The sequence below is a fragment of the Chanodichthys erythropterus genome, chromosome 20 (genome assembly GCF_024489055.1).
Source record: "Chanodichthys erythropterus isolate Z2021 chromosome 20, ASM2448905v1, whole genome shotgun sequence".
In the NCBI taxonomy this organism is placed as follows: Eukaryota; Metazoa; Chordata; class Actinopteri; order Cypriniformes; family Xenocyprididae; genus Chanodichthys; species Chanodichthys erythropterus.
This window is the reverse complement of record NC_090240.1, coordinates 21,096,276-21,111,962: the sequence shown is the minus strand read 5'-3', so window position 1 is coordinate 21,111,962 and position 15,687 is coordinate 21,096,276. Positions and strand designations below refer to the sequence as shown.

The following is a 15,687-nucleotide window of genomic DNA, read 5'->3' as shown; positions in this document are numbered from 1 at the left end:
AGACCTACCTATATAGATATATATCGACTTATATGGTCACCGTGATTTTGCCAATTAAGACATGTTCCTGGATCAACATCTTCCTGGTACAACATTCCAATCAACCAATCAGATTTGAGGGACAAGTTTACCATTTATGTCAAGTTTAGGCTTGCAACCAAGGTTAGGTGCTTCTACATCAATGTTATTCACCTATCCTTCCCCTCTGATTTTAGGGATAAGTTATGGGTAGGGTTAGGTTTAGGGGTAGGAATAGGGTTAAGACTAAATTTTCAGATTGGAATGTTGTTCCAAGATCAACAAAATATGTTGATCCAGGAACATGTCTTCTTTGGCAAAGTCACGGTGACCCTATATAGATGTATGCAAATAAAAAATGACACAAGGAATAAGATCTTTTTTCTTCTTCAGTAAAACAAATAATATCAAAATGTTTTGCCAGTTTGTAAATGGCTGGCTAACTGCAATACCGTACCGTAGCAATGAGTATTGAGCTAAAACTAAAGAGTTTGCTGTTCCTTTGGATAGTGTGGATTTGTTGTGTTATTCTAGTCACTGTCAATGTTTATTTGTGTGTTTTCATCCATCCTAATGAAAGAGTGTGTGCAGTCCAGCTGAAGTCAGCTATGCTCAGTTCACCATATACCTTGCAGGCTCACGGACTCATCACTCCTGTGAAGGACTAACTTCTCTCAACAGTTCTACAGCACATCAACAAACACCTTGATGTTTGCTAAGAAAATAAATATAAATCTACCCTTGTAAGTCGATGGAATACATAATGTAGGTACATGATGAGCTTCACATAGTTTCACATTAAATGCTCTGTGGTGAACTTTTTTCTTCTTACTGCAGCTTTTTTCATAGGTTTTAACTTGATTTAAAATGATTATATTAAAACTAAAATAAGTTGTGCAGCAAATATAGACTGTCTGGCAATTATGCTTAAAATAAAAACGCTAATTTGTTAAAGTTACAGCGTACATGTATCTTGTGACTCAAGCAGATGGTTGGCTTATTCTCACTCTAGGAGTTAAACACCTTCCAATTTCAGCTGAAATGTCAACATATCATGATTTCAGTGTCACATTCAGTGTTTACTCACAAGAAGAAAGTCACACAGGTTTAGAATAACATGAGGTTAAATAAATGTAAACAAAATTTTAATTTTTGCATGAACTTCTATGAATTTGGGGAATGCACTTAGGATTATATTATATAATCCTAGTATAATTCATATTTCTTGTGCTTATAATTTGGTTTGTGCTTATAAAATGGTTTTATGAGTAAATGTGTGATCTACTCAAAAATGTGAAGCATGAACAGAACCAGTTTGTCATCAGTTGTATCAAAATACAAAATGCTTTAATTCATCACAAAGGGTGTAGGTGCCAGATACGGTTTGATGTTTTCTATGTTATTTTTGTTTTCTATCTTACCGTCTTCATTCAACATGTTGCTGTTAATTTCTACATTGTAATTAAGAACCTTTTGCATCGAAACGTGTCATGGATGTATTCCCACTACTTAGCCTCTTAGTGGGTACTGGTTGCCGCTAGAAAGGGTACAAAATGTTATAATTTCAGGTTTATTGGGCCAGTGAATGTTATTCTGAATTCAGGTGATTCTGGTACATCGGTGATGGAAGGACAATATCTGACTCGCCTGAACCAAGAGGGAAGAGACTCTCAAAGAGGCTTCCTCTTAAATCCAAATACTACAACAAAGAGGATCATCTCATATAGTGCTGGAATCACACTGAAATATAGAAAAAAAAAACATGATTACAAAATGTTTTCAAAGAAACAAGCAAAGAAAATTATTAAGACCATTCATAGTTATGCATTGACTGTTAATTGTATACTGACTGACCTACAGAATCCAAAGATCCACCAGTAGATGGTGCAGGCCCATTGCTCAAACAAGAAGAAGGTCAAAGCCACAGAGCCACTGGCATGACATCCAATAGCTGCAAAGTGACAGTTAAATAAAATCTGTACCAGAATTATGATAGCCATATCATTTACACTTAAAAACTTACTAATTGCCGTCACTACAAATGTCATTCTACCAGTGGCATGATCAAATACGAAGATATGCATTAGTTTTTGGACTGCTGTAGGATAATGAAAGTAAAGATATCCATCTCAAGAGGACAACTGCTTTGCTCTTTCATAACATCTACTTGTTGAGCCTGTGGTGATAATGTGCTACTGGTAAGGATACAAAGAAGAGCTTGATTGTTGTTGAACATAGAGACTCCACAGAGGAACCCAACCAGCTCGATGGCAAACAGGCCCAGGGTCACGGATAATGCCACCACAAGCCTGCTCTCCAAAATAAATGATTAGGAAGATTAATGAGCATATATACTATGCATAAATATTATGAAGTAAATAACATGATGGTCATTGTTTATCTGGAGATACATATACACCGATCAGGCAGAACATTATGACCACCTTCCTAATATTGTGTTGGTCCCACTTTTGCTGCCAAAACAGCCCTGACCCGTAGACACATGGATTCCACTAGACCCCTGAAGGTGTGCTGTGGTATCTGACACCAAGATGTTAGCAGCAGATCCTTTAAGTCCTGTAAGTTGCGAGGTGGGGCCTCAATGGATCGGACTTGTTTGTTCAGCACATCCCACAGATGCTTGATTGGATTGAGATCTGGGGGATTTGGAGGCCAAGTCAACACCTCAAACTCTTCGTGCTCCTCAAACCATTCCTGAATCATTTTTGCTTTGTGGCAAGGCACATTATCCAGCTGAAAGAGGTCACAGCCACCAGGGAATACTGTTTCCATCAAAGGGTGTACGTGGTCTACAACAATGCTTAGGTAGGTGGTATGTGTTAAAGTAACATCCACATGGATGGCAGGACCCAAGGTTTCCCAGCTGAACATTGCCCAAAGCATCACACTGCCATCCACATGATGTAAAAGACCAGGCCACCTTCTTCCATTGCTCCGTGGTCCAGTTCTGATGCTCACGTGCCCACTTTTGGCGGTGGACAGGGGTCAGCATGGGCACCCTGACTGGTCTGCAGCTATGCAGCTCCATATGCAACAAACTACGATGGACTGTGTATTCTGACACCTTTCTATCAAAATCAGCATTAACTTCTTGAGCAATTTGAGCAGTAGCTCGTCTGTTCGATCGGTCCACACGGGCCAGCCATCGCTCCCCATGTGCATCAATGAGCTTTGGCCGCCCATGACCCTGTCGACGGTTCACCACTGTTCCTTCCTTGGACCACTTTTGATAGATTACCATTCAAAAGTACACTGTATATAACTTATATATATATATTTATATCACAATGTTATGCCTGATCTGTATTCAGCACGGCTGCATTAAACTGATCAAAGTGACAGTAAAGACTTTTAAATTGTTACAAAAAAAATTATATTTCAAATAAAAGCTGTTCTTTTGAAGTTTATATTCTGGAAAAAAAAGTATCAAGGTTTCCTCAAAAATATTATGCAGTACAATTGTTTTCAATATTGACAATAATAAGAAATGTTTCCTGAACATCAAATCAGCATCTTAGAATGATTTCTGAAGGATCATGTGACACTGAAGACTGGAGTAATGATGCTGAAAATTCAATAGACCGCTAAATTGTTCAAATTGTAATACTATTTAACAATATTATTGTTTCACTGTATTTTTGATCAAATAAATGCAGGCTTGGTGAGCATAAAAGACTTCTTTCAAAAACTTTTGAACGGTAGTTTTTATATTTAAGTCTTACTAAAAGGCTGAAATTATTGAAAAAAAGAAATATCTGCATGGCATAATGATTTATTATATCTTTTAAAAAAAGAAAAGCAATTTAAATAAAATATTAAACTAGATTTCTACATTTTTAATCATCATAATCATTTTTCATTGGCCCACATACAGTGAAGCAATACATAACAGAGACAGTTGTTCTTACCGTGTGTCCTCTAACCTGTATTCTTCATTCGTGTAGTCTAGTGGTAGACAAGCTCTGACACTGTTCTCCTGTGGGATGTTAATCACAGACCTGAGTGCAATGATATACTGTGATACAATAATGATTAAACACACGAGAAGTTCTTACCCGCGACCAGAATATGATGATGACTATTACAAGGTGCGCAATGAGAGTAAGGAAACGGGCTGGAACCAGAGTGCTCACCACCGACATTTAGACAGAATGTGAGATCAAGCTGTGAAACTGAGCACAGCTTTAAAGGCTTGTTCGTCTCGTAAATTAGCGGTTTACACAAAACGTGTGACTTCTAACCGCGGATATACGTACCAGTGTCTAACCTGTTAAAACCTGCTAAGATAGTTCAATTGGTGAGCCAAAAATCCATTCGTTTCTATCAGATGAAAAGACAGAGCCTGAATATAACGCTTCGCTTCAAGGCGTCTGTTTAACTGAATTACAAAAGCTGTGGACAGTTCTTCTTCGAATAAGCTTCAGGTTGCTACGACAACACTCTTCTTCTGTTTGGCGAATCGGTTATGGACCAAAAACAGATTTATGCTGCCACCTGTTGGCAGGAGTCGCTCTCTGACTAACTGGGGCAGTTTGTAAACTTAGTAAAGGGGACATAAAATGTCTTAAAATTATTTAAAATTAATTACATTTAAATCATTCAGAAATAAATTCATATGCAAAATTGAATAGGGGTCATTTTTAACCTTAAGAAAAATCTGGAATATTACATAGGCATATATATATATATATATATATATATATATATATATATATATATATATATATATATATATATATATATATATATATACAACTGATGAGATCTTTTTCACTACAACATAAAATTATCAACAATTGTCAGTAAATTGGTGGCAATGGAAAATTCTTGAAATTAATCGTGATTCGTTATATTTACAGCCCTAGTTTCTGGTAGGCCTAATAAAAACATCTGAAAACAATGTGTTTGTTATAATATTTGCAGAAATACAAGATAGAATGCATTCACTGTTATATCTTTTGGGATCCAAATATTAACTTTGACAATGGAGACTCATAAAAAGAGAATTATAGCTCTAAATGCAAGACAGTTTATGAAGATTTTTAGATTATGGTGGCAAATCCTTTTGCCATTTGGGCTTGGGGGTGTAGAAATGACAATCTTGAATAGGCAAACACGTCTTAATGCCAATTTAATCACTTGCATTATTGTATTTTGTTTGTTGCATCTGTTTTCCTTCTTTGACAGTGCTTTTTGGGTACACGAAGAGATGCACAAAGGGAGCCGTGTACGACCAAAAATGGATTATTATACAGACATATTTAATTATACTGAAAACTGATCATATTTTGCATCGTTCTGTATAGGAGCAGATCACTGAAGGGGTTGGTCTGCGTATCTACAGCAGCTTACTATTGGAGCACAGGAAGCTAACTGAAATATCGCGAGATTTACATCCTCAGTCGCTGCTGTAAGATGGAGAAGTTATGTTGAGGCGCAATCGAGGTAAGAGCTTAAATTAGTCTTTGTCTGTTTGATGGAGACGTCTGTGGCTGACTCTACATGAACGTTAAGAGTTAACAGACGGGTTTGCTTACAAATTGTACGTGTATACTATCATTAAAATGAGTGTTTTTGATGCAAAGACCGGACACATAGCTAATATAAACCGCCATTTTTAATTTGCGGTTCGACTGACGAGCATTGTGGTGTGTTGAATGCTCGCGCGATGTGCGCGCGCATAGATAGACTGAAATCTATTTACACTCTGTAGGCAGAATCTCTAAAATTAAATATAATAATCGTGCATGAGTGTAAGTGATGGGTAATTGGCGGGTAGTGTCATATGTGATTCTATCAGTGAATCACGACGAAACGAGCATGCGTATGTGATAGCATGTGCTAATGTGATAAATGAGATGTACAATTTAATTTTTTTGTATGATTTATGCTTCACGGCTTCAAAACATCGTGTCCTCTTTACATGGATGCGTAAATGTGCTGAGTCGTCAAGTTAAGCAACAGTCTTGACACCTAAATTCGTTTTACCTGGGTTACATTTTCCATTTTCGGTCTTATGTTATTAAAATAAACAATTTCCAATCAGAAGAATTCAGTTTATATCCCCCAAACATCTGTCATATATGATCTACTATAGAGATTACTGCTGATGGATAATATGGGTCAGTATAACCAAACTGACCCTGACTGATGTTGACTCCACCCCCCAAAAAAATAAATAAATATATCACCATACATCATCCTATCGGTTTTGTTTTATGACTATCTAAACTGACTGGAATGAAGAAATGAAACGCGTTAATGCCAAACCACAGTAAACAAAGCATGGCAACTGTGTTCAGTGAGTGAGAAAATTATTAAAATCTAATTATAATATCATACTATTAGTGTAATTCATTTATTTTCAAGCTAGTTAGGTATAATATAAAAGTATAATCAATAAGATCTAATATCCGGACATTTTCATTTAATGTAGTGTGTATTAGCAAAAATATATCCAGACTGTTTGATTGATTGCAAAATGCATACACTTTTCTTTTAGGCTGAAAAATCATATTCATCATATCTGAACTTAAATCTTCTGCTGCTAAATATTATTTCAGACAAATGTATTTTTAACTTGATAAAGTAGACTTTAACATAATGTGTGACACGCTACGTTCGTCCCAAATGCAGCTACGCACAAGTGCAGCAGTAAAAAGTGAGAAATTGAGCCGTCCACTGGAAGTCAGTGTTATGGTAGGCCCGAGTAGGGAATGATTCAGCGAGATATTCTGCGTTTCTCAGCTAACCACCAAACCAACGCATGCACGAGCATCTCATCCGCCAGCACCGCGCGCGCTTCACCAGCTACAGTTCATCGAGACTGAGCGCTTGCTGAAAATGTGTGATAATATACGCTACGGTACGGCTGTGGAAGCGCTGTGACAGACGCTGTTTTTGTGAGCTAGAGATCTGAGGAGAGTGAGCGGGTTTGCCGGAACAGGCCAGGCTGAGCCGGGCTCTAGAGTAGACCAGAGCATGTGTGCAGCCCGGAGGGAAAATATGGACCTGTGTAGCTTCGCTCCTGACGTATTCCGCCTCAGCTGAGCCTTATATTAAGGGTTTGACGAATGTTTGTTGGAAAAGCTGGGCTTTGGTAACGATTTTAAGAGTGAGTTGAATATTGCGGGTTTGTGTTGACATGTTGAGGGGAATTATGTGCTGCTTAGAGCTCTGTAGCTCGCGAGCTCCGAATTAAAGATGTCGCGCGAGCGGCTAACGGTCAAATTTCCTTACAGTTCGCGTACGGTGATTTTTGTTAGTTTATTGAAAATTTGGCGATGGTCGTGTTTATCTGCGCCATTAAATAAGAATGACGTGACCACGTTTATCCGCAAAACTTAGCTTGCTGACTGAGGTAGCTTGTTAGCATGTTAGCTGCCTTTTTCCTCAAATTGATCTCCGTTTGCTGGCTTGTTTTCGTACCAAATAGTTAAGGAAATAATATGTCGAGATATTGATTTATTTCCACCGTGGCTGTGTTACTTTTACTTGTTCTTACAGTTTATTTGTTTACGGTGTTGTACTTTCGTTTATGTGCTTCGGTTAGTAATGTCATTGTGATTTTAGGTATTCGGTAACTAGCTGCTGTGTTGCTCCCACGACTACACCGTTTGGTTCTCTGACAAGAGCTATATTAGTGTGTTTCTTTAGTTATTACATATGCGTTTAAATGGAATAGCTAGCTGAAGTTTTGTGTAATGCTTTGGCTTATTTTTCCATGTGAGATTCCATGATCACAGGCCAGTGCTTCACTTTGACCGGGTTCAAGGTCCTAAATCAGTTTTGTTTGTCAGTAGGAGTGCACAAGTTTCTAAAAACGCCTTTTGTTTCAGAAGGCGCAAATGAATTGGTTAAATTCATTAAGGATGTGCATGTAAGATGCTAGAGTTTGTCTGTGCCCAGAATCTATGCCCTATATATGAACCAATGTGGGTTGCTTTTCCCTTGGCTTGCTCTCAGACTTTTGTTAACTTTCTGCCAGCCCTGATTTAGTTTTTATTCTACAGCTAATTAGTATAGGATTGTTTTTGACCATTTAGAATAACTATTTTTTTATATACTTTAAATGACCTCTCAAGCTGTAGTGTTGAGGGTTTGGCAGCAAGATCACAAACATTCTTATGCTCATTCTTAGGGAGTTTCACATTCATCTTTCTGTTTTTACTTTAGGTTTTGCACATGAAAAATGCCGTTAAGTTGGAATTGCCAAATCATATACCGTGAGTTCTTTTACATTTTCTGAATTTGAAGGGTTATATACATAATTTGGATGAATATTTACATTGACATTTTGGCTCTTAAAGCTGACATTTGGATCTGATTATCTATGAATATGTAATTGTTCTTGTATGACTCAAATGCACCTCATAAGGGCTTTTCACACTGCTTAACCCTGGGTTATCATTATAAACTACTTTTTAATCCTCAGGTAAAGAAACATTTCACACTTATCCAGTTTTGTGGTCTTAACCCCACATTACGCAGCTAAACTTGTACAGTATGAAATGATGCAGTGTTAGAATGTTAAAAGCTAGGCAACAGACACCCAATTGCATGCCTCGTATTCACATCCTTTATACAGTCACAGAAACACTGCATGTTGTATAAACTAGTTTGTAAGGGAAAAAAGTTGGTGGAAAAGTTTGACAGAAAATGCGTCAATTGGATTAAAGACTGAATTATTTTTACATTTATAGTCCGAAAAGTCCATTCAGGAAAAACTTCATGGTACATTTGGCAATATATCATACAAAAACTTTAGATATGCAAAGACAGTGCACTCATATTGCATATGAATGCATAATATGTCTAAATAGTCCTGCCTTTTAAATAAAAGAGCCAATTGCTAATTGGTAAAGTCATCACGTCACTGCAGCTGCCGTTATAAGCTCCGGTTGCTACAGTTAAATTGTTCTTAGGACTGCATATGCGCATTGGCTGGTCTAGCCTGAAAAATAAGCTTCTTTAACACTCTTTGAGCATAAGAAATAACATTTATCAGACAGTTGTTGTCAGATTTCATTCGTAAGCTTGGTGAATAGCTTTGGATAATTTGATGTTTCCCCATTCAAAGAGATAGGAGCTGTACTTGCATGACTGAAATAGCTGCCAGAGAGGCGTTGCAAAGATGGCCGCAGAGTGAAATGACTTGCCTTAAAGGGACTTTGATATATGATGATACACATTGCTAGAGGCTTTATGTAAACTGGCCATGTGCTGCTTTCATCCAATCACTAACACTGCAAATATGCAAATCATGACAATATTCCATGGTTTAGGAATGTACAGTGTGAAACAGCAGTTTATGTATACCAAGTATTAATTTTTAACCCCAGCTAAAGTTTGTGATGTGTAACCTAAAGTAATACCCAAGATTCCATTTATCCAGGGTTTAGAATGACCCAGGGTTAACTAATTCAAGAGGGAAAGACCTTATGGTCTTTTTTTTTTTTTTTTGTATCTTTGATACTGTGGCAGTGCTATACTTGAATGTCATGCAGTGGCATGTAGATAAGTATTATTCACTGTTCATTTGACTGAGCTTTTTTATTACTCTCCCTCATGATTTGATGTGCTTTTTGTAGGAACCGAGTGTAGAAATTAGTGACGATGAAGGTTGACAGAAGTAAATTGAAGAAAACCCCCACTGAAGCGGTCAGTATGCAGAATTTTTGTGCATTTGAAGTATTTGAGGTTGTGTGTGCGTTTCCTCATTGTTTACATGTTCTTGCGCTCCTCCTCCAGCCTGCCGACTGCAGGACTCTCATAGAGAAGCTGAAAGGATGCAGTGATGAACAGCTGTTGCTGGAACTGCAGCAAATCAAGACCTGGAATATTGGCAAGGTATACACTAGAACATGTACCATCTTGGTGTTTAATATGCATGTTCAGATGTCTAATGACGACCTGTTTCTCTTCAGTGTGAGTTGTATCATTGGGTGGACCTGCTGGACCGTTTCGATGGCATCCTCTGTGATGCAGGACAGACAGTGGAGAACATGTCGTGGTTGTTGGTATGCGACCGGCCAGAGAATGGGCAGCTAAAAGCCTTATTGCTGGCTGTGCTCAACTTCACCGCGTTGTTAATTGAATACAGTTTTTCAAGACATCTGTACAGCTCTATAGAGGTACCACAACTTCTGACCAACAAAACCTGCTTCTTTTAGCCTTAACTGGTTCATCGTGAGTTGATTTTAAGGGTTTGCTTTTTTCTTTTTGTGCCTGTAGCATTTGACCACCCTTCTAGCATCATGTGACATGCAGGTGGTTCTGTCTGTGCTGAATCTCTTGTATGTGTTCAGCAAACGTTCCAACTACATCACCAGACTGGGCTCAGACAAGAGGAGCCCACTGCTTGCCCGTCTGCAACATCTGGCAGAGGTATGAAAGCTCTACTTTTAGTCTTAGTCTTTTTTTTTTTTTTTTCTCAGTTTTGATCACTCAAGTCAAGGAGATTGAAATGCAATGTCAGGAAACGGCTGCAAATCAAAAGCCTTTGAAATTTGCAGCAGCATGTTTTAAAAACACGTCATTTTTAAAAGTTCATTCCATGAATTGTCTGATTCCAGTGTGAAATGTTGAATCCTTGTTGAAATGAGTTCATTTGTTTTGTATCGGTTCTAACTAAAGCAACATGCTGACCTGCTTCTGTACAGACCAGATGCTTTCATGGTTTGTTCACTGACATTTGAAGGTTGATTCTTGTTTTCTTTCATCCTACACCTTTTCCTAACTCTTTTATTTCCCCTGTCGTAGAGCTGGGGTGGTAAAGAGAATGGCTTTGGTCTTGCAGAGTGTTGCAGAGATCTGGCGATGTCGGTATGCTATTATGCTCTATTACATGTTATGCTATGTCACTGTGAAAAGAGAAAAAAAAACCACACTTTAGTTGTAGCGATTTGAGGTGTGTGTGTGCGCGCACCATTGATATTAAGTTATGGCTAAGTAATAAGGATGGTCCAGTGACCCAGAGCTAGGGTGAGAACGTTTAGGGCCAGTTGACAAAGCCTTTACCAGTGTAGTGTTGTTACTAAATCCTACGTCACACTGACCATGTATTTTTTTTTAATTTTTTTTTTTTATGCCCTGCAAACTTAACTAACTTAAGGCCCATTTACAGAATCCATCCTGCTCTAAAGAGCTCAAGCATTTAAAGTGGCAGACGACATAACTACAGTTTGCACTTACAATAAACAGAATGGCCCCGTCCGCTGCTGTTGATGCTAATATAGTTATCTTTATAGCTATTGATCTGTGTGTACGTGCCTTTAGTCTTGCAATTTGTGTTTTTCTTTCTTTCTGATGTCTAATTTTTTTCTCCAGAAATATCCACCGAGTGCCACCACATTGCACTTTGAGTTTTATGCAGAACCCAGCCCTGAGGTCAAAGTGGAGAAAAAGGTATGCATGGAGTCATGATTCCCTTTATTTTGCTATTCTCATTCAACAGTTTCCTTTTTGTTAGGGAAAACAATTCATTTCTTTTTGTCCTGTTTTGTTGTTTTGTGTTGAACCTTTTTAACCTTAGTTGTATCTTTTTCCCCTCTTAACAGTCGAGCAGTAATACGCTACACTACATTCATATCGAACAACTTGATAAGGTGAGTTCCTTTTGTTGTTTTTATTTGCCATCCTTGTGGAACAGTTAATGGAAGTGCATAGACCTTTAATAGCTATTGATTACGCTTGAATTTAATTTCTGCTTTTCCCCGGTGTGCCCTCAGATTTCCGAGAGCCCTTCAGAGATCATGGAGTCTCTGACGGCTATGTACAACATCCCTAAAGACAAACAAATATTGCTTTTCACACACATTCGCCTGGCTCACGGCTTCTCCAACCACAAGAGGAGACTGCAGGCTGTGCAAGCCAGGCTGCATGCCATCTCTATACTTGGTAAGTGACCCCTCTGGTACTGACCAAAATAAGTACAGGTATTTATTTTCATGAAAATTAGGTTTTTGCTTTCTGTCTGGGGAGGTTGATCATATGTATGGTTAATTTTTTTTTTTTTTTTTTTTCATGCAGTGTACTCCAACGCCCTCCAGGAGTCAGCCAATAGCATACTCTACAATGGGCTTATAGAGGAGCTAGTGGATGTACTTCAGATCACAGACAAACAGCTGGTGGTGGGTTGCAATTATTAATCTTCACTTCTAGCACTATATGGTGTATATATACTTGTTTTATAAGTGCTAGTATTGCTCTTCCCATAAAAAGTAATCCATGAAAATGTTGTTTCCAAAAACGAACAAACATAAAAGATGGTTTTATTTTATTGATGAACCCTCAAAAAATTGTTGCAGGACATTAAGGCCGCCTCCTTGCGCACGTTGACATCCATAGTCCACCTGGAGCGCACCCCCAAACTGTCCAACATTATCGACTGCACAGGAACAGCCTCCTACCATGGATTTCTGCCTGTGCTTGTCCGCAACTGCATACAAGCCATGATTGGTGAGGAGATGGACTTTTAGCTCTGATTTCTTTGCTGATTTCTTTGCCTTTTTCTTTGGTGACATACTCTTTTTATTTTTGCTTGGGGTTTCAGACCCGCTGATGGAGCCATACCCCCACCAATTTGCCACAGCCCTCTTCTCCTTCCTCTACCACCTGGCTAGTTATGATGCAGGCGGAGAGGCCTTAGTATCTTGTGGTATGATGGAGGCATTGCTAAAGGTTGGTGCTTTGCCGCTTCCTCATTTTTGGAGCATTTAATGAGGTGTTGTTATGTGAGGGTGTATTGTGATCCATGCTATTTGTACATCAGGTGATCAAGTTCCTTGGGGATGAGCAGGACCAGATTACCTTTGTGACGCGGGCTGTGAGAGTTGTGGATCTCATCACCAATCTGGACATGGCTGCTTTTCAGTCCCACGGCGGCCTTTCAATCTTTATCTGCAGACTGGAGGTATTGAAAGCTGCCCCAGCACAGCTCGTTCAGCCCCTTGTTCCTGCGTAGACTATTCAGCCTTTTGCCCTCTGCCCTTTTGTTGACGGAATGTGACCCCATTGTTTCTCTGTGCAGCATGAGGTTGACCTCTCCAGGAAAGAGTGCCCTTTTGTAATCAAACCAAAGATCCAGAGGCCCAACACAGCTACTGAGACAGAGGACATGGACACAGATATGGACAGTTAGTACCATCACTGTTATGTTTACTACATGTGGCAGTGACACTATATTTAGTTTATCTTCATTCAGATGTGTATAGTATACACACATTCTCTTATCTCCACACTGGGGGATTGTAATGACCAATTTTTGTGGCGTAATACATTCAATAGATTTTCTCACAGTTATGTCATTATAAACTTGTATGACTGATTTTCTTCTGTTAAACTCCGAATACATTTCCAGATATCCAAGCTTTTTTTCTCCATAGAATAAAAGTGTATAGTAATCACAGGCTGTCAAGCTCCGAAAGGATGTAAAGGCACATGTAATACGACACAAACACTGTATTCCATGTCTTATACATTTTGTCATCATTCCAAAATCAAATTCCAAATTCCAATTTTTTTTTTTTTTTTTTGGGAAAAGTACTCCTAGAATATTTTGAGAGCTTATATCTTTTATATTTTATTGACCATTTTTGCCAAAGTAAGTAAAAATGCTTTTGTCAATGTAGTGTCAGAGGTTGCCATGGAGAGCAGTCCTGGCCCATCCACTTCTTCTGGTTCCAGAGCAGAGACAGATTCACGAGCACAGAGCAATGCGGCCAGCACCCCCAGAGCAGGTACAATTTGTACATTAAAGGGTTAGTTCACCCAAAAATGAAAAAAATGTCATTAATTACTTACCGTCATGTCGTTCTACACCTGTAAGACCTTCGTTCCTCTTCGGAACACAAATTATGATATTTTGATTAAATCCGATGGCTCACTGCAGGCCTGCATTCACAGCAATGGTACTTCCTCTCGAGATCCATAAATGCATGAACCATTTTAAATATGTTTTTAGTACGAGTTCAACCTTAGTATTCTAAAGCGACGAGAATACTTTTCAACAGTATAGTGATGGGCCAATTTCAAAACACTGCTTCGGAGCTTTACGAATCAAATCAGTGATTCGGAGCACCAGAGTCATGTGATTTCAGCAGTTTAGCCATTTGATAGGAGATCTGAATCACTGATTTGATTCGTAAAGCTCTGAAGCAGTGTTTTGAAATCGCCCCATCACTATATTGTTGAAAAGTCATTATTTTTATTTTTTTTGGCGCACAAAAGACCTGCATGAACTGTTTTAAATATGTTTTTAGTACCTTTATGGATCTTGAGAGAGGAAATGTCATTGCTGTGAATGCAGGCCTGCACTGAGCCATCGGATTTAATCAGAATATCTTAATTTGTGTTCTGAAGATGAACAAAGGTCTTACGGGTGTAGAACGGCATGGCAGTGAGTAATTAATGACATTATTTTCATTTTTGGGTGAACTCTTTAACATGCAAGTCAATTGGCTTCCTTCATACTAGTACAAGTTAAACTATGAAAATTTGATTATGCATCTTTATTTTTTTCTTTCCTAACAGGAGTGCAGTGCATCCCTCAGAGAGCTGCTCTGTTGAAATCTATGCTGAACTTCTTGAAAAAAGCCATTCAGGACCCTGCATTCTCTGACGGCATTCGTCATGGTATGAAATTCATTGGATTTAATGATGCTATAGTTTTTACATTGTTGTTAATAGCATTTTAATCTGCCGAAAGTGATGTTCACTGCCTTCGCACTCTCTTTATAGTAATGGATGGGTCCCTCCCTACCTCTCTGAAACACATCATCAGTAATGCAGAGTATTATGGACCCTCACTGTTTCTCCTGGGTAAGTACTCCTGGTGCTGTTGAAATATTAGCTGACATTTTTATTGCACAACTTTGTGTGGATCTGGCTTCAGTGTCTTCTCTGCATACGGGAGTAGAACGTTTCATGTGGAGTATGGTTAAAAGAACACTGTCAGCTATTTGAAAAATGTGAAATTAATTAGTTTGAAATTTCTTTTTATTTGCCTGCCTTAGATGTCTTTTTCTTACATTATTTCTCTCACTCTCTGTTTCAGCAACGGAGGTGGTGACGGTGTTTGTGTTCCAGGAGCCCTCTCTACTGTCATCTCTGCAGGACAATGGTCTCACTGATGTCATGCTACATGCACTGCTCATCAAAGATGTGAGTCTGCCATAACAATATTATACTTCCCTTTCTTTAATTAAAAAAAATTATTTTGCCCACACATTGTCCATTCAAAACTCCTTTTGTCTGTTTCAAGGTCTCTGACCACCCCAAGTTCAGTCATGCTAGACACGCTATATTGCTTCTCCCCTCCCCAATTCCCTCTATATTTCTCAATTGCTGTATTCATCCTTGCATATTCCAGCAGCTCATTATACACGTTTTAGACCTTTTATTTGTTTCTACAGGTCCCTGCCACCAGAGAAGTGCTGGGTTCCCTGCCTAACGTCTTCAGCGCCCTGTGCCTGAATGCCCGTGGTCTGCACTCATTTGTGCAGTGCCAGCCCTTCGAGCGACTGTTCAAGGTGCTGCTCTCACCAGACTACCTGCCTGCCATGCGCCGCAGACGCAGCTCTGACCCACTAGGTGAGAGGCCTGTATAGGTGTACCTGTTTTTATGCACAGTCAGTGACTTGTGTTTGA

At 38.8% G+C, this 15,687-nt stretch overlaps 2 protein-coding genes across 13 annotated transcripts in view; one reads left to right on the top strand and one right to left on the bottom strand.

The window, feature by feature from the left end:
* Positions 1 to 1,197: 1,197 nt before the first annotated feature.
* On the bottom strand, positions 1,198 to 4,468 carry tmem107l (transmembrane protein 107 like). 3 transcript variants are annotated; one of them, XM_067371654.1, is made up of 6 exons: positions 4,095 to 4,468; positions 3,948 to 4,015; positions 2,227 to 2,327; positions 1,873 to 1,969; positions 1,666 to 1,758; positions 1,198 to 1,555 (listed from the first exon to the last, which is right to left on the bottom strand). In XM_067371654.1, exons 1-5 carry the CDS (start codon positions 4,179 to 4,181, stop codon positions 1,689 to 1,691), a joined length of 423 nt encoding a protein of 140 aa, XP_067227755.1. In that variant the 5' UTR covers positions 4,182 to 4,468; the 3' UTR covers positions 1,198 to 1,555; positions 1,666 to 1,688. The 3 variants fall into 3 exon arrangements, with proteins under 3 accessions (XP_067227755.1, XP_067227753.1, XP_067227752.1); XM_067371652.1 differs by having other exon boundaries at positions 1,198 to 1,758; positions 4,095 to 4,211; positions 4,296 to 4,468; XM_067371651.1 differs by having other exon boundaries at positions 1,198 to 1,758.
* A 965-nt stretch (positions 4,469 to 5,433) lies between these two features.
* The window catches only part of huwe1 (HECT, UBA and WWE domain containing E3 ubiquitin protein ligase 1), a 45,517-nt gene continuing 35,263 nt past the window's right edge, over positions 5,434 to 15,687 (top strand). For 6 of the 10 annotated variants that reach the window (XM_067372094.1, XM_067372097.1, XM_067372092.1 and 3 more), the window contains exons 1-20: positions 5,434 to 5,484; positions 8,215 to 8,264; positions 9,630 to 9,699; positions 9,790 to 9,888; positions 9,966 to 10,172; positions 10,273 to 10,425; positions 10,801 to 10,863; positions 11,368 to 11,445; positions 11,598 to 11,645; positions 11,769 to 11,937; positions 12,070 to 12,170; positions 12,348 to 12,498; positions 12,593 to 12,720; positions 12,812 to 12,952; positions 13,070 to 13,175; positions 13,671 to 13,778; positions 14,572 to 14,673; positions 14,779 to 14,859; positions 15,095 to 15,201; positions 15,432 to 15,630. In XM_067372094.1, the coding sequence (XP_067228195.1) occupies positions 9,655 to 9,699; positions 9,790 to 9,888; positions 9,966 to 10,172; positions 10,273 to 10,425; positions 10,801 to 10,863; positions 11,368 to 11,445; positions 11,598 to 11,645; positions 11,769 to 11,937; positions 12,070 to 12,170; positions 12,348 to 12,498; positions 12,593 to 12,720; positions 12,812 to 12,952; positions 13,070 to 13,175; positions 13,671 to 13,778; positions 14,572 to 14,673; positions 14,779 to 14,859; positions 15,095 to 15,201; positions 15,432 to 15,630 (2,086 nt within the window). In that variant the 5' untranslated portion in view covers positions 5,434 to 5,484; positions 8,215 to 8,264; positions 9,630 to 9,654. Of the gene's footprint in view, positions 5,485 to 6,726; positions 6,905 to 7,001; positions 7,154 to 8,214; positions 8,265 to 9,629; positions 9,700 to 9,789; positions 9,889 to 9,965; positions 10,173 to 10,272; positions 10,426 to 10,800; positions 10,864 to 11,367; positions 11,446 to 11,597; positions 11,646 to 11,768; positions 11,938 to 12,069; positions 12,171 to 12,347; positions 12,499 to 12,592; positions 12,721 to 12,811; positions 12,953 to 13,069; positions 13,176 to 13,670; positions 13,779 to 14,571; positions 14,674 to 14,778; positions 14,860 to 15,094; positions 15,202 to 15,431; positions 15,631 to 15,687 lie in introns of those variants that run through there. The other 4 variants (XM_067372098.1, XM_067372093.1, XM_067372090.1 and 1 more) reach the window with 3 other exon arrangements.